The following is a 27,462-nucleotide window of genomic DNA, read 5'->3' on the forward strand; positions in this document are numbered from 1 at the left end:
GTGAGGATGAATTCAAATGAGGAAATGTTGAATAAGAATGAGCAGAAGAAGCTAGGAACCTTAAGCAAGAAAGGGTTTTAAGGAACATTTCCAAGATTGGAAAAAGACCCAAGATTGAAGTCACCACATTTTTAGGAAAATCTTAACCCAGGGGAATAATCGACTACATCAATGAATTAGAAGAATATTTTCAGTATGAAGATATCGAAGGTTCTGATAAGGTCAAGTTTGCAAAAGCCATATTAAAGGGTCACGCGAAGATTTGGTGGCAGGAGATTCAATTGGAGGGAAATAGAAGAGGAAAGGAGAAAATCACGAGATGGGATAGGATGGCAAATAAATTGAACCAACAATTCATTCTCGTTGACTACGAGCTTGATTTGTTGAAGAAAATGCGAGGATTGAAGCAAGCAGAAACATGTTTAGGGGTATGCAAAAAACATTATCAAGCCCTTATCAAAAGAAACCATGCGGAAGCTAACAGGGAGAAAGTTGCCCATTACCCTAGCAGGTTGAGGTCAATATTCAAGAGGAGTGGAGTTTGGTTAGAATGACCAATATTTAAGAGACATACCAATTTGCCCTAAGAGTAGAGGAAAAGTTGAACAAGAAGTTTTAGAGCAGGCAAAGCGGAAGAGGTTGTGATGGAAGATCCTGTGGACGGTCTCATGGAGGCCGAAATGAAGATTAGAACAAGACAAATGAGGGCAGCAGTACTCAAAATCAGAGGGGAAATAATTTTAATCGTTTTCATGATCAGAATAATAGGTACCAAAGAGGAAGAGGAATAGGACAAGGACAAGGACCAAAAAGAGGAGACTTTTGCGGAACATGTTTTCACTACGGAGGTCATAGAGCTTATGGGTGTCCTCAACGCCAAGGAAGGACAAATAGGAGAGTTGAAGGCCAGGCAAGAGTTGCAAATGTAGATGAAGATGCTAAGTCATCACATTCTTCAGATGTTAAACGAGGAAAGTCCTAGTTAATAGAAGAGTCCTGTTGAGTGATGAGAATGAACCTAAACATAGGAGGATTTTGTTTCATGCTAGGTGCAAGTGTGACGATAAGTGTTGTGACCTGATTATCGATAGTGGAAGGGTTAACAATTTTGTGTTAGAGGAAAAGGTCACAAAGCTAAAGCTCAAGAGACAGACACACCCGTGTCCATATCAAATTGCTTAGGTGCGGGATGACCAAAAGGTCTTGATCAATGAACAATGTCTGGTAAAGTTCAAGATTGGGAACTACCATTATATGGTACTATGTGACATTATGCCCATTGATGTATGTCATATGTTGTTGGGAAGGTCGTGGCAATTTGATAGACGTGTTTTACATGATGGTCGTACGAATGCCTACTCCCTAACAAAGGATAGAGTGAGACATAAACTAAAGCCATTAAAGGACATAGAAGAAAAGTTATATAGCAATATCGGAATATGTTTAGTTGATGGAAGAAATTTCCTACAGGGCATGAGGCATGAGCATATGTGTTTTTCTTTAATCCCAAAAGTTGGTAAAGGAGAAGTAGAAGATGTACCTACAGAAGTTGCAGATTTGTTGGATGGGTTTCAAAATATTGTATCTGATAATGTGCCTGATGGATTACCACTAGTGCGCAAGTGCACAAGATCAGCCATCAAATGGATTTGAATCCAGAAGCTAGTTTTCCAAATAAGACAGCACACAGAATGACACCAACAAAAAGTGAAGAGTTGGACAAACAAGTACAAGACTTGTTGCAGAAGAGATTGATTCAAGAAAACCTAAGTACATGTGTTGTACCATCAGTATTAGCACCAAAGAAGAAAGGAGAATGTGTGCAGATTCTCGAGCCATCAACAAAATCACAATCAAGTACAGGGTTCTCGTGCCAAGGATGGATGATATTATGGACTATTTGAGTGGAGCTGTGTATTTCACATAGATAGATCTGAAATGTAGATACCACCAGATCTACATGTTAACCAATGCACCGAGCACATTCATGCGGCTCATGAATGAGGTACTAAAAGAGTTTCTATATAAATTTGTCATTGTTTACCTAGATGATATTTTGATCTTTAGTGAGACATCGGAGGAGCATATAATGCATATTTGTAGGGTGTTGGAGAAGTTCAAAGAAATTGTTGAATAATTTGAAGAAGTGTAGTTTTGTGAAGGAGTTAGTATCTATGGGATTTGTCGTCTCAGTAGTAGGTCTAAATATAGACCTAGAGAAGGTGAAGACTATCTGCGAATGGCCTACTTCAAGGAGTACTACTAAGGTAAGATCTTTTCATGGTTTGGCAAGCTTTTATAAAATGATTATTAGATGTTTTAACGATGCTTGTGGACCCTTCATTGAAAAAATGAGAGGGGATAGGAAGGAGTTTAAGTCAACTTCAGAAGCAAATAAGAATTTTGAATTGTTGAAAGAAAAAGTTATAAAACAACAGTTTTAGCACTTCCAGATTTTAATAAGGTGTTTCAAGTAGACTGTAATGCTAGTGGTGATGCAATAGGAGCTCCTTTGAGCGAAGAAGGTAGACCAGTTGCTTACTTCAGCTAGAACTCAAATAATGCCAAAAGAAAATATTATGTTTATGATCAAGAATTTTACGCTATAGTGGTCATCAAGCTTTGTAATATTTGAACAGTCAACAAAAATTGAATCAGAGACATTTGAAATGGATTGAGTTTTTCTAGAGATAGACATTAGCTTTGAAACACAGGATTGGGAAATCTAACCAAGTTGTAGATGCTCTTAGCAGGAGACATCTTTTGTTGATAGGGATGCAGATTGAGGTTGTTGGGTTCAAGGAACTCGAGAGTTTGTACCTAGAAGATCTTGATTTTGGTGAAGCTTGGAAAGCTTGTACAAAACCCATTACTCTAGACAAAATGAAGTGGTTGGATTTCATCACCCAGGATGGTATGCTATTCAAAGGAAGTCAATTCTGCATTCCTAGTTCTATGAGGGATAGCATCAAAGGAAGTCAACATGCATTCCAAGCAGTTCTATGGGTGACAAGAAGTTCTACGAGCCAATTTTCCTTGCAATACCATTTGTATTGGTGGAGTTATTGAGAATTTTTGTTACAAAATCTTTGAACTCAATTTTGAAGGCCTTAGGGGCTTTGAAACAAGGTTGAACCACTAATGACAACACTTACGTAGTCAGGGTGTTGTAGTTCAGGAGGTGTCGTTTTAGAAAAGTGATCATAGTCAATGGAAACTACGGTTAAAAAGTTATAGTCTCCGGAAGTTGAGCTACCTAAAAATTAAAAAATGAAATTATTTAGGCCTACTCTAATGTAAAAAAAAATATGAAAAATAAAATAATCTAGAGTTGGTCAGCCTCAAGACTTAGGGCTAAATGTCTAGAACCTATTTGGGAGGTAGAAAATAGCCTATATAAAGAAGGGTTGTTGGTTGTCAAGGGAAGTTCTGGGTGGTTATTGGTGACTATAGCTTACAAAATATCCTAAGGAAAATGCCCATGCGGCCTCACATGTATTTCTAAAATTTGTAATTCCATACTTTTGGAGATAATAAGAAGCCAATTTTTGTTTTCACAAATTGTTGTTGTTTCTCTATTTCTATTATGTGTTTGTGGTATTAAAGGGAGCACCCTTCACTAAGTAAACTATAAAGACAAAAAATTCATCCTCTAGACGCTACTTCAAACACATAAACAAGTATGAATTGGTCAAATAAGTATAAAAGCAAATTTTAGCTAAAGAAAATAACACTATATATATATATATATATATATATATATATATATATATATATATATATATAGTGCCAAATGTCTACACAACTCATGAAATATGAAATCCATGGCATTAAAGTCCCAAACAAATATCAAAACAGAAGTTAGAAGTCTCTTTCTCAAGCTTCAGAGGAGCCTATATCACTCAGCGCCCTAGTCCTATGCGTGCATCTAAGATGACTTCAAGATGATGTTGCAGCCATTATGTCTGCTTGTGTCTCAATGACAAGAAAATACTTGATTGTGCCATTGACTACGAAGATACAAGGATTTGGAAAAATCATGATTCATCATTGGCCTATTAATTAGACTTATATGTCGATAGGGGTTCCAAAATGATGTTAAGGATAGCACCCTTCATGGGGCTCTTGGGGTAAGAGAGGTAGAGAGATAGATCTAGATCTTAAGGTGAGAGGAGAGAATGAGAGAGGGAAAAGTGGAGAGGGGAGAGAGTGAGATAGAGAAAGGTAGAGAGAGGAGATAGAATAAGAGTAATAAAGAGAGAGATACGTCTTAAGTTTAAGGGAGATAAAGAGAGTGAGATTAGAATGTCACAAGTTTGGACACATGAGGTTGAATGTCGAGAACGCTTAGCTTCACAATCTAAGCAATCAGGTTCATAGCCCAAAGCAAACAGTACAGAGGAGACTAAGCAGACGAAAACTACCTTTTATGCCTTCATGGCTAAAAGACCTATAGAGACTAGTTCACATTGATTCAAGTGCCTCTCGTCACTTCACCCACCACAGAGACTAGTTCACTGATTACCAATCTTACACAAATTATGTTATTTTTGGTGGCGGAGAAGAGTACACTTTTGTTGGCAAAGGCAACATTCAGATTCAGTCTGTTGGGAGAAATCTAATTTTCCTTGATGTGTACTATTTTCCAGGGATGGAACTAAATCTACTCTCAGTCAATTAGTTACTGCGACAATCTCCACATTTGGATGTCACCTTCAGTTCACATCAGTGCACCATCACTGATCAAGCGACTCAATCTACTGTTGCAATGGGTCTTGAGGATCATGGTCTTTTCAGACTTACTGATTCTAGTGATTCTCGAGACTTAGCTATGGCTACTCAGCGGTCTTCTATTAGCACACTTTGGCATCAGCGATATGAGCACTTAAATGTGCATTATCTCTTACAACTTGCTCGGGATGAGCTTGTTCTTGGATTTCCAGAGATTCAAACAGAGTTTGTGATGCATGCCAGGCTCGGAAGCAACATCGCACACCTTTCACCAATGGCGATTCATGGCGAGCTTCTCAGGTACTTCAACTTTTTCATGCTAATATTTGCGGCCCTATGGCCACTCTTTCTATTCTTGGGTCCAGGTATTTTCTGTTATTTGTTGATGATTTCAGTACAAAAATGTGGTTGTATTTCCTTAAGAAGAAATCAGATGCATTTCCAATATTTCAGAAGTTTAAACCTTTAATTGAAAAAGAATTTGGGAAATCTATTATTACTCTTAGATCAGACAAGGGGGGAATTTTGTTCTAATGCTTTCTCTAGCTTCCTAGATACTCATGGCATCAAACGCCGGTTAACAACACCCCACACTTCACAACAGAACAGTGTAGTTGAACGTAAAAATAGAACAATCACCGAGATGGCTCAATTGATGCTCAAACACAGACATGTTCTGAAGAAGTTTTGGGCAGAAGCAGTTAATACTGCAGTTTATCTGTTGAACTGGTCACCCAAAGTGGCAGTCAAAGGTAAAGCTCTAGAAGAGGCCTAGTCAAGTCGCAAGCCCAAAATCAATCACCTAAAGGTTTTTGGCTCCCTTACTTTTGTTTGGATCCCTAATGCGTCAAGCACCAACTTGGATGCCAAGATTCAAAAACTTATGCTTGCTAGATACAATAGTCTTCACAAAGCCTACCGCCTAATCAATGTTGAGACATCTTGTCTCATCTACAGTCATGATGTAGTCTTTGATGAGCAGCAAGGATCATTCATGCCTGTTTCTCCCATTCCTGATCCAATAGACCAACCTATGAAAGCTCATGATTTGGGAGTTCGGCTTCCATTAGGTCCACCTATTGGGAGGGCTCAGTAGCTCCTGCAGCTCCAATTGTACCAGTGATCCCTGTATAGACACGTCCGGCTTCTCTTGCAAGATCACCTCAATTTGTAGATGCTTCACCTGAGTTTGATCCTGATTCTTCGGATGAGGAACCTGATCACTAAGCATCTCCTAATCCTAATGTTGGTTGTTCTCCTCTCCAACCTAAGTGGTGGGCTAAGACACTTCCTGATCTTCATGATAATGAGCTCATTGATGGGAGAACTGCTCGGAAAAAAGAGCAAACCTACAAAGTTTGTTAACTTTGCTCTCATGGCCAACATTTACAATGTGCTTGAACCTCAAACATATCCTGAGGCTAAAAGAATTCCAGAGTGGGAACAAGCCATGACATCTAAACGCCAAAGCCTGCTAAAGAACAACACCTGGGTCCTTTCTGATCTTCCACCAGGGAAGAAACCCATTGGCTGCAAATGAGTTTACAAAATCAAATACAAATCGGATGGTACTTTGGATAAGTACAAACCTCGCTTAGTTGCGAAGGGCTTCTCTTAGCATTAGGGCATTGATTATGAGGAAAACTTTGCTTCTACTGCAAAGATGAACACCATCCAATTAGTCCTAGCAATGGCAGCACAATTTGGCTGGAAAGTCCATCAGATGGACGTCAAGATTGCTTTCCTGAATGGTGATCTCCATGAAGAGGTCTACATGACGCAACCTCCTGGTTTTAAGGTTATTAGTAAAGACCATCAGGTTCTTAGATTGTTAAAGGCTCTTTATGGCTTGAAGCAGGCCCCTCAGGCATGGTACATAAAAATTGATAAGTACCTCAGTGATCAAGGCTTCAAGAGGAGTTCTTCAGACTCAAATCTGTACATCAAAACTACTGACAGTGACATCGTCCTTCTGGTTATTTAAATGGTTGATTCGATCATCATTGGCAATTCGACATCTTTGATTTAGGGAATCAAACAGAATTTATGCCAGTCTTTTGATATGACTGATCTTAGTCTCATGCATTATTGCCTAGGTGTTGAGGTTTGGCAACAGTCTTCTGGTATATTCATCTCTTAGTCCAAATATGTTAGGACCCTGATGACAAATTTCGTATGCAAGATTGCAAGCTTGCATCTACACCTATGGAGAAAGGTCTCAAGTTATTTGCAAAGTCTGATTCTCTTTCCATTGATGATACTACATACAGGCAACTAGTAGGCAGCCTCATCTACCTCTCTACTACTAGGCCTAATATCAGCGTCGCAGTCAACTATATCTCACGCTTTATGAAAGCTCCTAAGGCTGATCATTGGATGGCAGCAAAGCGTGTGCTTCGTTATGTGAGAGGCACTTCCGATTATGAACTTTTGTACTCTCGAAGTTCTACTCCTAAACCCAATGGGTTCATAAATTCAAATTGGGCAAGCTCTGTTGATGATAAAAAGTCAACTTCTGGATATGTGTTCAGTTTGGGATGCGGTGCAATCACATGGACCAGTAAGAAGCAGCAAGTAGTTTCTCTCTCCTCTACAAAGGCCGAATACGGAAGGACTGTTAAGGCAGGATGTGAAGCTATTTGGCTTCATCAGATGCATGGGGATATGCAGATGTCACCAGCAGGACCGACTACTCTATTTGTTGATATCGAAAGCATTATGAAGTTAGCACGAAATCCAATCTTCCATGAACGAACCAAGCATATAGATGTTCAGTATCACCACATACGACAACTGGTTGAAGACGAGACAATAGATTTGTTGTATGTTCCTACCACAGATCGGACTGCAGACATTCTCACCAAGCCTCTTGGTCCTGATAAGTTTGTCAAATTCAAAGGATAACTTGGTGTTCTAGATAGATTAACCATTAAGGGAGGGTATTACAATAATAGATAATTGCCTATTGTTAGTTAATGGTAATCTATTGTAAATATCTAGTTAGCTTCAATTAGTTGTAGCTTTTTAAGCTTTCTTAGCTAGAATAAATGTTTATATTCTTTACGATCGTTTCCTAAGGAAACATCGTTTTATTCTTTTGTAAATAATGACCTTTCGTTCTCTATTAATAACAAGCAAGTATTTTACCAATTACTTCGTAATATGAACTACACAGTATAGTCAGACAACTAAAGGCAAACAAGTATAGTCATTCAGTGAACGGGAGTTATTAGTTAATAACAGATATTGGTGAAGAGTCAACATGTAAAGACCTATTGGTGAAAAAAGGATATCGATGAACAGGCAAACAGGTGAACCACCTACCGATCAAACAACGAATAGGTGAAATATAAATAGTTTTTAGAAATTGACTAAACCAATCAAGATGGAGATAGATTTAGTGAATCTGGACAAAAAGAAAAATGTTCTACAGAATAATGTTCCTACTGAAACAATTTAGGGATTTGTGAGTCAATCTTATGATAAATTTAAGAAAGGTTTTGGCAAGGAAGATCAAGGAAATATTCTACCTAGGGAATGACGAACAGAGTTAGATCTAGCCAACACAGTCAAGGATTTGAAAAAGTTTGAAAGAGAGATGGATTCCAAATGAAGTTTTGGAAGGATCTAGAACCCTAATTAGGTTTTCTAATAGAAGGTAAGAACATAATAACAAGAGTCAAGTATCATGAAGAACTAGTGATGAGAGTTATGAAATTGACGTTGAATTGGGGAATGATCACAAATTCGATTTCAGAGAAGCTACTAAAGGATTGTATGGAGAAATACAAAGCATAAAAACATGATCAGCTTTTCGAGAAGGAAATTACATGTCAAATTCTTGTTGTTTTCCTAACAGTTTTCAACAAGTTATCAAAATCCTTTAAGGTAGTCTTTAACAGGATTGTTATGTAAATCCCTTAACCGGGTGAACACTGTAATAGTAGGATAAAATCCCTTAGCAGAATAGTTTTTGATAGGACTTTCTGTTACATCTAACAATGGTGGGGGCTGCATTAATATACAAATTGGGGTAAATTGAAATTTTCAAGGCAAATCTACAATATATGATGCAGGAGCATCTTGCATCCAAAATAAAGGGGAGACATGTTGAATGTAAAATTTAAAATTATTAAAAAATAAAAATAAAAATAAAAAATAAAAAAATCTGGAGGAGAGAGAAAGTGACGAAAATAGAAGGAAAAATAATTTAAAAATAAAATAAGGGAAAAAGGAGAAAAGAGGAATTTCTATTTTCAAGGTGCATGGGTGGCGTAAATAGAAAATAATAAAAATAGTTGTCATTCCATTAATTGAGGTGTGTAGGTGGAAATTCTAGAAGGTTTTGGATAAATCATGTATTTAATATTTGTTGGGTGCTTAGTTGTATTTGGGTGGGAATTTAATATTTATTTAAAGGTAGTTGTATTTACCTTTTATCCCACATTGGTTGTGTTTGTAATGTCTTGGGTTAGAAGTGCCTATTTAAGGAAGGCTTATTATCATTTGTAATCAAGTTTGGAAAATAGAAGCTTTTCAAGTGTAAGCTCTTGTAGTGAATTTTCAAATATTAATGGATGTTTTGTGAAGCATTTTTGTCATCTCTATCTCTATATTGTTGCATTCTTGGTTGTGAGTTGTTAGAGTGGTGTGGCCCTTCATCAAGTGGTATCAGAGCGGGAGTTCCTGAGTGTGTGGACAGATCGCCGAACGTGAGGCAGTTTACACCAAAATTTGCAAAGAAGGTTGATCTTGTGGTTGATTGATCTTTTAGATTGGTGGATTTGTTTAGGGTTTTCTAAATTTTTGGAAGATGCCACCAAGAAGATTGGACCCCAAGGAAAATGATGACCTTAGTGAAGCGATGGAAGAAAGAATTTTAGAGAAGATAAGAGCAGAGGTCAAATCAGAAATTGCATTGATAAAGAGTGACATGATTGCTGAAATTGTGAGTGCTTTGGGTGGTGTACCTAGGCATGTGGGTACTGAAGACAGATATGACGAAGTTGCTGAAGACTTTGAAGCTACTAGTGAGGATAGAAGTGATCATGAGGAGAGACCTATTGGAATTAGGGCTAGTCAGTTTGCTCGACCTGGATCTCAGTTGAAGTTGAAGCATAAGATGGAGGTTTCTAATTTTTCAGGTACTTTGAATCCTGAAGACCTAATTGATTGGATTGGTGAATTAGAGGACTACTTTGAGCTTGAGGGTATTGAAGATCCATTGAGAGTAAGGTTGGCACAAACTAAGTTGAAGGGACATGCTGCTCTTTGGTGGAAGGAACTACAAAGAGACAGAGAAGAGGAAGGTGAAATGAAGATCACTAGATGGAAATTGATGGTGACCAAGTTAAAGGCAAAGTTCATTCCGGCTGATTATGAACTTGAATTGTTTAAGAGGTTGCAGAATCTGAAACAGAAGGATATGACTGTGAAGGATTACACTGAGGAGTTCTACAAGTTGACTATTCGGTCTGGGCATAGAGAATTGTCAAAGGAGAAGGTAGCACGGTATATTAATGGTTTGAGATTCAATATTCAAGATGAGGTTGGTATGCTGAATATTTCCACAGTTGAGGATGCTTATCAGTATGCTTTGAGAGCAGAGGAGAAGCTAAAGAGGAAGAATCAAGGTAGTTCCCGAGGGAAGGAGAAGCAAGATAGTTCGGTACAAGCTAAACCAAAAGTAGAAGGTGAACCAAAACCTATTGAACAAAGAAGAAGGACAGGTGGAGGTGTATTCAGAGGTAATTGTTTCAAGTGTGGTCAAGAAGGGCATAGATCTTTTGAATGTTCTATTGGTAGGACAGCTACTATTGTGAATGAGATTGAAGTCCAGGAAAATCAGCCTGAGGAAGGAGAAAGTTTGTTGGCTCGGCGAGTACTAATGGGTAAGAAGACATTGGATTCTTGTCAAAGGACTAGTTTGTTCAAAACTTGTTGTAAGTCTAGTGGGAAAGTTTGCAAGGTGATTATAGATAGTGGTAGTACTGATAACCTTGTTGCTGAGGAGATGGTTCAAAAACTTGGTTTGAAGAGATTGAGACATCCTTGTCCTTATAGAATTGGCTGGTTGCAAGGTGAGCATGCTTTGGAAGTGAGAGAGCAATGTCTTGTTGATTTTCAGATTGGGCAGTATAAGGATCAAGTATTGTGCGATATTGTGGATATGAACAGTTGTCATGTGTTACTTGGTAGACCTTGGCAGTATGATTGTAGGGCTATGCATGATTGTGTTAGGAATGTGTTTACTATTGAGAAAGGTGGTAGGAAGTTTTCCTTGATTCCTTTGCAGAATGAAGCACTCGGTAGGAGAAACTTGAGTGTTGGCAGTCGAGTTGAGTTGGCAAATTTTGAGAAGATTGAAAATCAGCATGGGAAGCAAACCTATAGAACACCTATGGTGGATGTAAAGGAGAAGAAGAAAAACAAGGGAAAGAGTGTGCAAGTTGAAGATTTGGAGGACATATATGTGAAGAACCAGTTTGGGATTTATGTACTGAATCCCGAAAGATGTTCTTCCAGCTATTAGAACATCTTTTCGGACCTGGGGAGTCTGATGCAGGAGCATCTTGCATCCAAAATAAAGGGGAGACATGTTGAATGTAAAATTTAAAATTATTAAAAAATAAAAATAAAAATAAAAAATAAAAAAATCTGGAGGAGAGAGAAAGTGACGAAAATAGAAGGAAAAATAATTTAAAAATAAAATAAGGGAAAAAGGAGAAAAGAGGAATTTCTATTTTCAAGGTGCATGGGTGGCGTAAATAGAAAATAATAAAAATAGTTGTCATTCCATTAATTGAGGTGTGTAGGTGGAAATTCTAGAAGGTTTTGGATAAATCATGTATTTAATATTTGTTGGGTGCTTAGTTGTATTTGGGTGGGAATTTAATATTTATTTAAAGGTAGTTGTATTTACCTTTTATCCCACATTGGTTGTGTTTGTAATGTCTTGGGTTAGAAGTGCCTATTTAAGGAAGGCTTATTATCATTTGTAATCAAGTTTGGAAAATAGAAGCTTTTCAAGTGTAAGCTCTTGTAGTGAATTTTCAAATATTAATGGATGTTTTGTGAAGCATTTTTGTCATCTCTATCTCTATATTGTTGCATTCTTGGTTGTGAGTTGTTAGAGTGGTGTGGCCCTTCATCAATATATCATCTCCACAGAGGGCCATTAAATTCAAACTAGTATTCCCAAAGTTAAAGGTCGCAATCAATATGTAATGGCATACGCCATATAGCAAAAAACCTGACAGCATCCCTAGAACAGGTGGCCAAGGTGGTAATGTTGTGGAGGGATATTTCCCCCAAATTCACATCTCAAAATTGTCCCTTGTAGAGGACACAAGCTTTTTTGGGGGGATGAATCCCCATGGAACACTAGGAAACTTCTTTCTAGAGTTGCCAATGAGTGTATGGATCCTTTCCTTCTTCAATATTTATTTTCTCAATCCATTTGGTATGAAATGTGCTCAAGCTAGCTAAGCAATGGGTATTTCCTGTCATCTTGAAGCAACATGTTTGTTGTCAGCCAAGGATACACCGCAATTGTGTACACTTTGGAAAGGGACCATAGTTTATATACTGTGGTGGATTTGGTTGGAAATGCAAAGCTGAATTTGCAAGGTCCCCTTGCCTTGGCAAAGGTGATGGATGCAAAATGAAGAAGTGCTTGTGTAATTTGTTAAACCTTTGCTAGCAAAGAAATCATCTTTGTATGTTTGTGGATTTAATTATGTTGCTATTTTTCCATCAACATTTCAGATCACACTTTGTGATCCATCATAAGGATGAATGATAGAGAACAAAAGAAGTGATGGATCACTTCTTTTGTTTTCTAAAGAAGTGATGGATCAAAGTTTTGGGTCTTTTGTTCTCTAAAGAAGTGATGGACCATGTAGTATGATCCAAAGCGTTGATGCAAACGACAACAACACAATTAAATCCAGAAACCTACAAAGATCATCTATGGATTGCGGAAATTTATTGTCTCTTCCTGATGCAGGCTCCCGCAACGCATGAAGGCTCCCACGACGCTATACTTTCTGCCTACCACCATATACTCTAGGTTGCTTTCTCCTCATGGCTCCTGCTCTGATCTCTATCTCTTTCTCCATCTATGTGCGTGTGCCCTCTCTCTCCATCAACGTGTGTGCGCCTTTCGTGCCCTTGACCTTTATTCTTTGTTTTTTGTCTTCTCTCTCTCAAGGTTGGAGCTCGAACTCAGGGTTTTGTCTAGTTTGTTGTCATCGGGTTGCTAGAGTCTGCTTTCGTCGAGATACTGGTGTTATAGCTCGACATTAGCTGCATCACACTTGTTGTGCCTTCCGTATGAACTTGGACTAGTGGTGTCTCACATAGCCAAAGATCGTTGTTACTTTTACGAGTTTCCATCATCTTTTTTCACCATTTGTGATCATTTTCGTGCCCTGTCGAGTTGTTGTGTTCTGGTATTTACAATTGCTCGTAGGTTCAACCTTTTGTGTTACTATTGCTCACAGGTTCAACCTTCTGTACTGAACGCAAATACTAGGTTGCTTCAACCTGTCCCTACCGTGTCTACATAACGTTTTTGCCCTACATCTCTAGTTTTGTTGGTTGGCATGTGTGCTCTTTGTTTTATTGTGTCTAGGACATACGTATATTTGTTGGCACCTGATCTAATACGTATTCTGGACCAATTGTTTGTTGCTATGACCATAGATGATAGTTGTCTGCTGCAGCATCAACTTCTGACCTATCAGAGGTTATGTGATCATGTGATGAAGCTTGAAACTGATAACACTCTACTTAGAGAATAAGTTGTTGCATTGACAATGGAAATGTCAGAGCTCAAACAGTCTACAAAACTAAACACCTTGCATTTCAAACGATTTTTCAATACCTTCATCTCTGAAACAGCAGGCTTAAAATCCAATATAGTATCTATTACTGAACAACTAGATGGGCTGGAAAAAATCAAGGAACAGCAAACTGGAATGGCTACTATACACTCTTCTCTGATCATTGAAACTAAACAGAAGGTGAAATCTTGGGCCTCTCTCTGTACCAAAACAAATACTACTACACCCTAGCTGTGTTTGGACAAGATTGTTCAAGGAAAGATTGATGATGAGCGAGTGCAACGCGCATGTGAGCTCAACTTGTGTGTCTGTGGTCTCTATCCCACTACTGACCCTCTTGCTGTTGGACATTCTTTCCTCTCTGACCAGCTTGGTATCTCTGATATCACTTTGGATAAGTGTTGGTTTAGTACGGGAGATACCCTTTTCTTCAGGTTTTTCTCTTTTTCTGACAGGCTTCGTGGCCTTGAGCAAAGAGAAAATTATTCTCTCTCCCCTCTAAGATTTATCTTGATGAAGATCTCACAAAGGCACATGTTACAAAGCTGAAACATGCACGAGGAATTGTGGCAAATGTTAGGCGAGCTAGAAAGTGGGCTGTTATTAGGAATCTTAGAGGAGTTGTTCGTGATTCTCCTCCTACTAGATGGGTAGCGAGGACGACCTCCAAAACCGCATGATGGTTTCGACAACAGTCTAACAAGAGGAAATCACCTTCTCTTCCTGTCAACTGTTGGAATGGTAATGACTCTTTATGGTCATTACCTGGTCTCTTTCACGATGTGGTGGGGTCCATCGATATTTTGGCCATCACTGAGACTTGCGAGAGTCCCATGCGCCCTCTTCCAAGATATCTTGGATACCAGTGGTTGTTAATCTGCAGAAAAGAGGTCTGTACTTTTGGTGGGGTTCGTGGGTCCGGAGGTTTTGCTTGTTTGATTAGAGATGACATCTTCAAGTTCACATCAGTGGTTCACTCTGATGCCTTTGCTAGATTCATGTGCGTCTATATTGGGCATCGAAATCACCAACAGAGGAACATCTTTCTTGCAATTTGTTATTTTCCACCGACCTCTTCTCGATATGCCATTCATGATGTCGATGATGGGGATCCTTTTGGTGACTTTTAGGAGAGCATCTCGCAGTTTGCTACCCTAGGTGATATCATTATTCTTGGAGACTTCAATGCATGGACCAGGAATCTTCAAACTCCTATACATGACTATAGCTCTGATTCGATCTGCACTTCTGAGATTGATCCAACCAGTATGGGACTTCAACGTACTTCGAATTATGCCTCTGGGCCACGCTCTTGTTATGGTCGCCACCTCCTCCAGTTTTGTGAGTCCTCTAGTTTGTTGATTATGAATGGTTTATCCTTCTTTCCTGGATCTAATCTCTTTACCTACTGGCGACACGGTGGTGCTGCGAGTGTTGTGGACTATGCCATCACCTCTTCTTTCATTCCCTCCATTCACAATTTCACCATTTCTTGTCTCCCTTTTGTTGACCATGCTCTTCTTAGCATTGCTATCCACGTTTCATCCCGTTTGTCACCTCCTTTTCAGCCCTCCCCCATCCCGGCTGACTCTACCTACGCCCCTACTCGCTTCTACTACTTCGAGGGCGATGGTGAGCTTTTTTCCTTCCATCTTAGGAGACTTCTGACACCAGCTAGTTTCAACGATTCGCATGCAACCTTTGCCATGTTTGACTTGCTTTCGCCATTTGGGTGTCCGCTCTTCTTTCTATTCCTCACCGCTCCCCTCCCTCTCTCAAGTATAAGTGTTAGAATACTTGTCCTATGAATCAATGATTTGATGCCGATTGTAAAGCTTTCCGTAGCTCTTTTCACTTTGCTTTTGAAACTCACTCTCCTGCCTTAACGCACCTGCGTTTATCTTATCTCAATTTTCTTCGCCACAAGAAACGTTCTTTTGCCTCTTCTCAGTGTAGATCCCTTTGCTCCACGCTTATTCAAAATCCCCAAATCTTTTGGCATACACTTTTTCCTAGATGTCCCCTCGCCGCCGCCGCCCCCCCCCCATCTATCCTTGACTTCCATTCTTTGACCTCCCACACATTACACTTTATGATATTCCAGGGCAGCTACCTCTTCATTCCACTCCACCTCCTTACTGCCATCTGTTCACCCCCTCCAACATTTATGAGGCCATTAGATCCAGGCAGAACTTTTCAAACTTGGTGCTTCGGTCCTTGGATCCTACCTTCCTACACTCTTTAATAGAATGGTCTGTACTGGGTTTCCTGAGTCTTGGTTGCATCATGTGATTTATCCTATTCATAAGTCTAGGCCTGTTTTGGACCTAACGAACTACAGGACTATCATGATCGAGCATACTTTTGCCAAACTTTATGCCACTGCTCTTAACACCATGCTATCTATAGAGCTTGAGAAGAGAAGTTGCGGGGCTAAAGGGCAGGCCAACTTTTGGGCAAATATCAAACTATGGATCATATCTTCACGCTGCGGGCTATTATTGAGGAGGCTAGGCACCGCTCTAAGAAAGTCTACTATTGTTTTGTCGATTTCCGCAAGGCTTTTGATTATGTTCCTAGGATGGCCTTATTTCAAAGACTTAATGAGATTAGTTTCAAATATGTTGTTGACTGCTATTATGAGACTATACAAGGAGGTCACTGGTAGACTCAGGACCCCAAAGGGCTTTTCTATTCTAATTCAGAGCACCATTGGGGTGAAGCAGGGTTGCCCTCTTTCTCCTACTCTGTTCGTCTTGTATATTGATGAGCTCAAGGATTTCCTTGTGAACTCCTCGCAACCTGGTGGGGTGAAGCAAGGTTGCCCTCTTTCTCCTACTCTGTTCGGCTTGTATATTGATGAGCTCGAGGATTTCCTTGTGAACTCCTCGCAACCTGGTGACAGGTGCTATTTGCATCGGGTTTTGATCTCCATTCTCCTTTTGCAAATGATGTTGTTCTCTTGGCCTCCTCCAAATAGTTTATAGAAACTTCTTGATGGTTTGGCTTCTTTTTGTGATCAGCATCAACTAGTGGTTAATCTAGCTAAGACTAGGGTTATGATCTGTAACTATTTAAAGATCTCTCATCTTCATTTCCTTTTTCAAGGGCACAAGGTTGAGATCACGTCATCTTACATGTATCTCGGGGTAAAGTTTTCGTGACCCCGTTTTAGTTTGAGACTGGCTATTCAGTCCAGAGTTAATAAGGGCATGGGTTCTCTAGCCATGCTCGAGAGACAATGCTTCAGACATCATTTTCAGAACACTTTGTCCAAGCTGTCCCTCTTGGACTCCTTGGTTAGATCGACCATTCTCTATGGCTCAATGGTTTGGGGACCTTTTCTTCTTGCTCTTGATTGGGCCTCTATTGAGCGTGTTCAGACGTTGCTTTTACGACGTATCATCAAATGTCATAGGCTCACCCCCTACAACATTGTCTTGGCTGAGTTTGGAGCTCATCCTTTCAAACTTGCGGCTATTTTTGACTTGATCTGGTTTCTCCATCACCTCTAAGGTTTTATGGATTCGGAGATCAACAAACACAGATAATCTCATCTAGCGTACTATTCTTCTGTTGAGATTATGAGATCTGACACTTGCACTAGATCACATTGTTGTTAGGCCCTGGCCACTTCTCTATTGGGTTCGATCAAGATTGAGATTGATCGTCTTCCTCAATACCAATTCTCGTTGGAGGCTCCTACTCATCTCCTCCCCTCACGTTAGGAGTTAAACAAGTATGTTAGACAGGATATCTATAGACAGTACATTATCACTACTTGGTGTAATCCTCCTAGAGGATTATGTCCTAAGATGGCCTTTTATGCAGAGCATTTTCTTGAGATTCAGAATGGTATTATTGTGTGTCCTGCTTATCTTTATTGGTGCTAGTGTCACGCCCTACGATTCGCTTTGAGCTCCTTCAGAGTTGGCTCTCACTGTCTTCGGGCCCGAACTGACCACCATATGGATAGAGATGATTGGATCTGTAGACTATGTACTTTAGCGGAGGTTGAGACTGAGACCCACTTCATATTTCAATGTCCTATTTACTATGAGATCAGAGGGAGATTTCACTGTTTATTCAGACATTGTTTTTCTCTTTCAGCATTCTTCAGCTATATTGACCAGTGATGTCTTGCACTTTATCTACGTGAGGCCTCTCAACTTCGTAAGCATACCCTGCAGTCAGTCACACCTCAAGAACATACCTCTGATCAGCTCATCACCACCTTTTTCTCCCCATTGTCTCTACTACGGGGAGTGAAAAGGCCATCCAATATCACTCCCTCCAAATCAGTCAGAGACTATATCAATCTTTCCAAACAGCGACACTCCTCCAGCAGCTCTCGGCAATGATCTAAGACTGAATCATCAATGGTTATATCCTTCTGTGACTGATTTCTTTGTACCAAGGAAGGATCCTCGTCCTTACCTTGGTTTTCCTTGATTCGTATCTTGTTTTGTTTCTTCTCAGTCACCGTTTGCTGCTCTTGCTTTGGCTGGCTCTTTTGCCCTTGTGGTTTTTTGTTAGACATTAATATTATTATCTTATCTTATCTCACCCACCACCACTCACGGGGTAACGGTTAAGCCTTGTGTTTTTGATATGGTCAGATGGACTCCCCCACTTTAGGGAATTTTTAAGCCAAAGTTTGATGGAGATTTGAGAGGTAGGCTAGGTTCAACAAGGCCTCTATGGGATTCTTTGTTAAAGGTAGATCCTTCTTTCTTGGTTCCAAAACTAATAAAGCTATGGTATGCAAGTTGCAATGGTTGGCCTTTCTCTAGCCAAATCAATAAGGTATAGCAAGTTACTTAGTAAAGGTGATTGTACTTTTCAAGGTTTGAGCAAACTTAATTGCCTAGATTGGAAGTTACAAGGTAATCTAAAAATGAATTTATGATTTGCCAACATTTTAAGGTTACCTCCTTTAATCATTCTTTTTGGACCACTATTGTACTGGACAGGTGGTTTCTCACACCACCAATCAAGGGACATGCAAGCTTTCCAAACTATTCATTAGAGAGCTTGATCTAGAAGAGGAAGACCAACAAATGGATAGGGATTCAACTACTTTCTACCCAAGGTAACACCCACATATTGAATATTCTTAGCCAATACAATTACTGAACAATTGCCCTTATTGGCATTTATAGGTGATTATTTAACCTCTTGGAAATGTCTTGATCGTATCCTTACAAGTGAGAAACCTCTATGATCAATTTCAAGGTTGGTGACCCCTTGTCTTCTTAATTCTTCTTTTTGTTTTTAGCTTTTTTATGTTTTGCATTATGCCTTGGAGTGATATTGATGTTTTTTTAATTCTGTATCATTATTGTTTGATGTTGCATGTCCTTGCTACCAAGGTGATTTGTAGGAATTGGTGTGGTTATAGTCAACAAGTGTGAATTCTCTTCCTCTCACAAAAGTCAATGTGCTTCTTCTATGGTTATTCGCTTGTTGGTTGGGCAAGTGTTTGCTATGTATTGCTCCTAGGTGTGTTGATGTGGGATTTTGGGTGATTTTATTTGGTGATTTGTATCTTTACATTTGGCAAAACAGCCCACGCCTTTTGTCTAGTGGTAGGAATCCACTTCGCTAAGGCAAGGTTTTGCAATAACCCCAACCGGTTATAACTTCGTGAAACACCAAATCCTTCTCAAATTCAATTGTTTGACATTTTGTCAAACACTTTGCAAGCAAGCTCTAATACCACTATAATAACCCCAACCGGTTATAACTTTGTGAAACACCAAATCCTTCTCAAATTCAATTGTTTAACAATTTGTCAAACACTTTGCAAGCAAGCTCTAATACCAATGTAATAACCCCAACCGGTTATAGTTTCGTCAAACAACAAATTCTTCTCAAATTCAATTGTTTGACAATTCATCAAACACTTTGCAAGCAAGCTCTAGTACCACTGTAATATCCCTTGCCCAAACTAACTGATTTTAGTTCAAGGAATATTGTCAAACACTTGTAGGCTACCTTTCTCTTTTCTGATTTTTTGTGTTTTAGATTTGTTTGATATAGTTTGAATGATTTTAAGAAATCTAGAATGTTCACAAATGGTAGTACATTACCTCTTACAATGAACTAATATGCAAGTGCAGTTCTTTTTGGTATTTTCAATGCATATACATGAAAACTAGATATGGAATGCATACCTACAGCCAACTGACATTTTGACAAACAATTGGTATACAACTATTATGCTGATCATATATGCTATTTGATGGAAATTTCGTCAAACAAATGGTATGCAACATATATCTCCTTTATTGAATTCATTCTCATGTATAATGTTGCTATGAATTTGCCAAGACAAATGGGCTTACAATAATGACTACAACAATGCCAAATCTGATACTGAGTTATCACTTACAAAAACAAAATTATATGCCTGAGATTACAATGCTAACTACGAATAGTTGCAAGAGGAACCTGATAATAGTGATGCCCAAAGATGGAGATGAAAGTTGCAATCGGAATCAAGCATAAATACTGTAGTGCAACACCGTTCACGTGTATTGTAGCAGCAAGGAAAAAAAAGATTACTAATGGCTGCCAAAGATGAATCTTCAAGTCTGCACTCGATAGTCCTTTAATATTCTTCAAACCCTTTGGTTATTCCTTAGCTTTAAGCACAAATAGAACTTCAAAATGAAGCTCTCCCCAATGCCAAATTGAATGGATATTTCACCACCTCAAATGGTTGCAACACTGAAGAATTGACGCTCTCCAATGGCTAATTGAAATCAGAAACCCTTAGTTTCTTCTCCCAAGTTCATATCAAATGCAATTGACAATAATCGGATACCTAACAATGAAGCTCTTGCCTCTATTTATTCTTGTCCTTCACCCCTTCTAGAAGGAAATAAAATATTATTTAATTGCACTCTCTAGAAGCTTCCCCTTTTCCAATGCAATAATTAGTTGTACTTCTAAAAAAATGCACTCTCTAGAAGCTTCCCCCTTTCTAATACAATAATTAGTTGTGCTTCTAGAAAATTAAATTAATTAAATATAAAGCCACCTTTAGATTTATTTATTTGTTGACTTTAATTTAATTTTACTTCTCTTTATTTATCCACTTAGCCTTTGGAAAATGAAAAGCTAAGAACTCCATTGGGGGCCTGAAAGATGGGGAACATTACAGGTTTCTAATCACATGTTTTAAAAAATCTTTCAATTTGTTAACAGTTTATCTTCGATTTTGGTTAGAAATGTATTGGGCCCAAATGATACTGAGGATACTGGTAATGCTTATATGTTTGTGTGTGATAAATTGACAGATTATTATTCGTAGATTTCAGTAGGATACAATGGCTCATAAAAGAAAGTGTCGAAATGATAAATTTAACTTAGTTTTAAGGATTTAGAGGTGAGGCAGGATGGCCCAATATTCAATTTATAAGAACTTAAAACTATTTTCTGTCGGCAGGTTCCATAACTAAGTTCAATGTGTCTCGGGTGCGCACGTTAACACTTTAAAAACCTCCCTATCAGAGCACGGTAGACTTATCTAGAGGAAAAAATAAAACAGGCAGTGTGTTAGGCAAAAGAAAATGCACCGTGCACAATGTGATTAAAAGGTAACACAAGCGACGGCGTTGATGCGGGTTAAGCCCTTCTGCAGCAGCTTCACCATCTTCTCCATCGGATGAATAGGAACATGGAACGCATAGTTGTAGAAGAATAGAAAGTGATATTTTGTGGGGTGTCACTGCATATCCAGTGCTGCTCCCCGCCATATTTCTTCAATTGGTTTCTCTGCTTGATGGAAATCCCCGCTACGCTTTCCTTATTCAGGTGCCCATCATGGATACCTTCGCTGTGAAAAGGATTTATGAATATGGGCGGGACGGTTGCTTACATTTGGGGAACTTTTTCCAAAGAATTGGAAGCAGCAACAGCTTTATAAAATGAAAATAAAACTCGCCCTTGTTTAAATAAAATCATATGAATGGGGAGAAGTTAATCGTGAAGTTAATTTTCAAAGCTCTTATATGCAATTTGCTTAGGTCTTATGTTTGTTTGTTGTTTTTTACCTCCTTAACTAATTGTTCTCAAGATTCAATAGGAAATTTCTTTTAAGATAATTTTTAAAATTTTTATAAAAATTTAATCATAAGATTTCTTAACATTATTTGATGTTAAAATAATATCATATTATTTTTCAAAATGTAACTTTCATATAAGTTGAATGATCTTAAAAACAATTGTTAATAATAATTGTTGTTATATTTACTTTGTATATCCAACACAAATGACATAGTAATTGTCCCCAAAAATACTTTTTTTTATTTTTTTTCCTTTTAAATGATATTCCTGAGGTATTCACATTGCACTTAGTGCAATTGAAGCTCAACTCAACGATTTCCATCGTTTCTTACCTTAGGCTTACTTTTTTTCTAGGTTGTGATACAAAAGAGTGAGTTGAGGTGAGACCAATACCCTACAAACTATCGAATGGGTTCAAACTATCTAAACAACTAGGTTAATTGAAGTGGAGAATCAACCTTGAGATCTATATAAGACTAATTAAAGCCCTCTACCATCTACACCATAAAATACTATTTATTACCATAAAACAACACATAATTATACTAATAATAGGAGGGTGTCCCTCCCATTGTACTTATAATTGTCTATTGTCCCCTCTCCCATATATGAATTTAAACAAAATTTTATGCAATTAGAAAAAGGTTTTCAAAATACAATTATAAAATGTTTATAGTCCAATTGGTCAAGTACAATGATAAGGATAATGCTAGGTTTCATGATTACACCATCTAATCTCTAAAGGTGTAATAAATTAGAGATAATATCAGGATTGTGCCCCAAGTTATTTTTGTATAATGGATACTCCTTCATCCTTGAAGTTGATTACTTGTGCAATTCAATATGTGATGATCCATCAATCATTGTTTCTAGTTTTAAAAAAATTGATTAATTGTGTAATTGACTATATGGTGGAATGTTGGACAGGCTAAATAACTGAGAAGTGGGATAAGGGTGAATCTATTTTTTCATACTCATAAAAACTTTATCAACTGTCTGTAAACACTTAACATGCATCCACTTCTACTTAAGATCTTTCAGTTAAAGCATAATAGTACACTACCAAAAGATAAGCATTAAAGCATAGGTACACCGACATAATGAACACCAAATTTTACGTGGAAAACCCAACTAGGAAAAATTATTGACAAGCTAATTCTCATGAAATGTTAACAACATAGGTCAAGTTGACATTGATTGAGTGATTTAGCACAACAAAGATAATTTTATAAAAGTGGAGTATTGTCAATAGGCTGATTGATTGAGTAGCTATACCTGAGTATAAAAAGGCTCAGCATTGATCAATAAAGCTCAATATTGGTAAAAAGTCTCACTTCCAATAGAATAAAAAGTGTAACTAGAATATAGGACAGCGCTAGACCTTTGCAGCTCCATTATGAGGTAGTTTTATGGCCTTTTAGTATATAAGGATTGGATCATATTAGACAAATATCACCTCCTTCATCTCAAGGACATACATATATTTTGATAGTTATGGATTATTTTACTAAGTGGGTTGAAGCTACTCCCATTCGATCCACTATAGTTGATGTTATATGAGACTTTATTCTTCAACATATCATTGTTTGATTCGGTATTCCTTCTGCAATTATTTATGATAATAGAATATCTTTTAAAAATAAGGAAATATTTGTCAATGATTCTCCACTCCTCATTATTCGGCCAAGTAGAATCTTCTACTAAGGTTATTGAGCAAATCCTTCAGAAAACTATTAATTGCATAAATAGTTAACATGTGCTTTATGAGCTTATCAGACAAATATCCACACTCCAGTTGGATCATGTCTTTATGATTTTGTTTATGGTGTTGATGTTATTATGCCTTTAGAGTTAGAAATTACATGTTTGCAAGTTTCCTTTAACAGTATAATTGATAATGACACTTTTTATGAAATAGGATTACAATAGCTTGAAATGTTGGACGATCAATGTATCAATTCTCTTGATCAATGTCTCTATCAAAAATGTCTTCAAAGGAAATAAAATGATAAGGTAATCAGAAGTTCTTTTTTGGTTGGGGCTATTGTACTTTGTGAAAATCAACATAATGTGAATGTTTTTCCTAGAGAAAAAGGGAAGTTCAATCCTAATTAGCTTGGTCCTTACATATATTAGTGTGAATGTTGATGATATTCCTATGGGGGAGTATTCTAGCATTGTTGGAGCATTGGGGAGGTTGAAAACATGATTGTGTGTTGCATTCATGACTATGTTTGTCATTGATGTCAACATACTGTGAAGATTGGCAGAGTAATAGATAGAGAATAAAGTCGTACAGATCAAGTGTTGAAGATAAAGTTATGCGGAGTTGAGGACATGTTCTACATTGTGTCCTAATGACTTGGCTAAGAGCGCATGCAAAAAGTCAAAGATTGTAGCAATTATTTGTGATTTATAGAAGACAGATTGTAAACAGTGTTCTTGAGAAGTGGTTTATAGTGTTCGGATTATATCTCCTAACAGGGACAGAATTTGGATGAGCCCAGCTAGATAAAGATGGAAGATAGCTTGATGATGACATTAGCCAGTGCATGAAGTCCAAGGTTGCACGTGTGAGAAGTTGCGAAGACTATGAGTCAACAGAAATTTGTAATTATGAAAAGATGTAATAAATTGTATTATCTTATTGAGGTTGTATTATAAATGTAATTGGGAAAGCCTCAAGGTTGAATCAATGAACTATTTTGAGGATATGATATAAAGGAAAGTTATTTTCCTTGTAATGAAGTTTGGGTACAATGATGTAAATGAATTGTATTAGATTTGTGAAGATTAGTAAATACAAGTAAGCAATCAAAGGGATCACTGTGACGCGAAGTTGGAGATCTAGTATTGAGATCTGGGAAGTATTTGGTGCAGTAAGAGGACAGAGAAAGAGTTTGAGTTGCTAAGATTAGTTGTATTTCTATTATTCTGAAAGGAATAATACAGAGACCAGATGGATAGTGATTTCGAAGGTCTTTCCCTTGAAGTTGTTTGGACAATGGGTTGATCTGCCTTCTACCACCACTCCTAACAGGGTTGGAATCTCTTCACAAGGACTCAAAGTCTCCTAATAAGGGTTGATATGTACTTAATGTATTTCATTGGATCCTAATAGAGTCCATCCTCTTACAAGAAATTTTTATATTAGTACATCATTTTGTGGGTACCATCCCCACCAGGGTTTTCCCTCTAATTAAGGGTTTCCCTATTTAACATTTATGGCATTATTGTGTATGTGTATCTTCTTATGGTTGTTGTTTATATTGATCAAATGTTTAAGGTTTAATAAGGTTGATAGAAGTTGTATTGATCAGATAATTGATTCATCCCCCCCACCCCACTCTCAATTATCTTGGTGGATTTTACTTTCTAACAATTGGTATCAAAGCCTCAAGTTCTTGAAAGAAAGGCTTAACAACTTAAGGAGATCTATGGTAGGTCATTTTGGAAAATAAAGTTTTGAGTTTGATAGAGTGAACTGTGACAGTTGGGAAGAGCAAGATGAGAAGTGAGATGAAGGTATGAATTTTTTCTTTTGTTGGACATGTAAAGAATTTGGCCCTTTTTCATCCAAATATCCTAAGAGAATAAGGAAGACTATAAAGTATTTCCTTTTTGATGATGATGAATAATTTAAAGCAAGGAAAAATTCCTGAGTAGCGGTGATAATGAAGATGATGAACTTAGATTGGTTGAGAAAGAGGAAGTAGTAGAATAGATAACTTTAGTAATTATTGTTGATGATTATGATTCAGATGAGGAAGCTAATCTTAAGCCTATCCAAGAAAATATTGGGACCTTTTATGAGACTAAAAATTATTTGCAAAATGACATTTAAGTTGTGGAATAGAGAGAGGAACCAAGATCTAAACAAAGCAGAAGTAATAGTTGAGATAGTAACACCAAGACTAAGTAAGAATTTGACAAAGAATCACCCTGTTGATCATATTATTGGAAGAAAAGATAGAGGAGTTAAGACAAGAAATAGAGTACATGAAGAATTATGCTTGATTTCTCAAATTGAACCTAAAAGTGTAGATGAAGTATGTAAGGATGATCATTGGATTCAAGCAATGAAGGAAGAACTAGATCAAATTGTGAAGAATGAGACATGGGAATTGGTCCCTAGATCAAAGGATAAAAATGTCATGGGAACTAAGTGGGTTTTTAGGAATAAGATGAATGAACAAGGTGACGGATATTCACAGCTAGAAGGTATAAACTATGAAGAAACATTTGCACCTATTGTCAAAATGGAAGCAGTAAGAATGTTCTTGTCTTATGTAGCGAATAAGAAGTTCAAAGTGTATCAGATGGATGTGTAAGTCAGGATTTCTAAATGGAGAACTTGAAGAAGAAGTATACATTGAGCAACCTGAAGGATTTCCTCTGACAGTAGAAGGAGACATGGTATGCAAGTTGAAGAAAGAATTGTATGGATTAAAGAAAATGCCTACAACCTAGTATGCAAGGTTGGATAAGTATTTGGCAAAGTTTGGATTTGCTAAAGGTATTGTAGATAGTAAGCATTTAAAAGACACTGAGAATGGTTTTTTGATTATTGTGATATTTGTGGATGAAATGAAGAACAAATTTGAGATGAGCATGATTTGTGAGATGAAGTAATTTTTGGGTTTACAAATTGTAAAGAATAGTGATGGTATTTTCCTATTAGAGACTAAGTATTTGAAAGACTTATTAAAGATATTTAGCTTGGAAATTTGTAAGCATTTCGGTACACCTATGATAAGTGGTCACAAGTTATCTAGCAAAGATGAGACACCTACAATTGAGCAGAAGATGTACAAATCCATGATTGGAGGTTTGCAATATTTGACTCACACAAGACCAAATATAGCAAATGCAAATGGTATAGTAGCAAGATTTCAAGTTGATTCTAAGGAATCAAATTATCTAGTAGCAAAGAGGCTATTCATGTATTTGAAGTGTACACCTAATTTTGGGTTGTGGTATGACATATCAAATGACTTTACTCTATGTGCATTTATTGATGTGGACTAGGCAAATAGTATGGATGACGAAAAGAGTACAAGTGTTGGATCATTTTTCCTTGGAGGGAGATTGGTTTCTTGGCTAAGAAAGAAACAAGATTGTATTTCATAGAGTACAACAAAAGCAGAGTATGTAGTACCAAACAATTGCAAACAGATTATGTGGATGAAACATATGTTGAAGGATATCAAGATAGAGTTTTCACAACCCGTTATCATATATTGTGATAACATAAGTACAATAAGTATGTATAAGAATTATGTCTTACATTCTAAGACAAAGCACATATTGATTAAGTATAATAAATTGAGAGAGAAATTTGTAAAGAAAGAGATAAGATTAGAGTATGTTAATACAAAGGAGCAGATTGCAAATATTTGTATGCAGTCTTTGCCTAATGATACATTTGAGTATTTTCTAGGTATGCTTGGGGTTATGCCCCTGCCTACTTTAGAGTAGACAATGCAAAGATTGCATCAATTCAGAGGTATATAGCACTATTAGTTATCTAGACTGAATGTTGATGTTGTTGGATACAATTGTTCAATTGTGTGTTGTCTTTGATGTCACACAAATGTCATATCGATCATCAGATAGAGTCTACCAAGCTCACTTGGTCAGCAAGACAAATGACAGAGTCTACCGAGCTCAGTTGGTCAACAAGGCAAAGGACAGAGTCTACCAAGCTTAGTTGGTTAGCAAGGCAAAGGACAGAGTCTACCGAGCTCAGAAGGTTAGTAAAGAAAGTAGATAGTTGTTACCAAGCTTTCAAGGAATTTAGTTTTTACCAAGC

At 37.6% G+C, this 27,462-nt stretch overlaps 1 protein-coding gene across 1 annotated transcript in view; it reads right to left on the bottom strand.

Moving 5' to 3' along the window:
• LOC149565115 (anaphase-promoting complex subunit) overlaps positions 1–21,565 on the bottom strand; it is a 249,994-nt gene extending 228,429 nt beyond the window's left edge. The window contains exon 1 of the mRNA XM_089818658.1: positions 21,161–21,565. Coding sequence (XP_089674784.1) covers positions 21,161–21,340 — 180 coding nt within the window. The 5' untranslated portion in view covers positions 21,341–21,565. The remainder of the gene's footprint in view (positions 1–21,160) is intronic.
• Between the last annotated feature and the right edge of the window lie 5,897 nt (positions 21,566–27,462).

This window comes from Cupressus sempervirens, chromosome 3, assembly GCF_028749045.1.
Source record: "Cupressus sempervirens isolate cs-2001-9-10 chromosome 3, ASM2874904v1, whole genome shotgun sequence".
Lineage (NCBI taxonomy): Eukaryota > Viridiplantae > Streptophyta > Pinopsida > Cupressales > Cupressaceae > Cupressus > Cupressus sempervirens.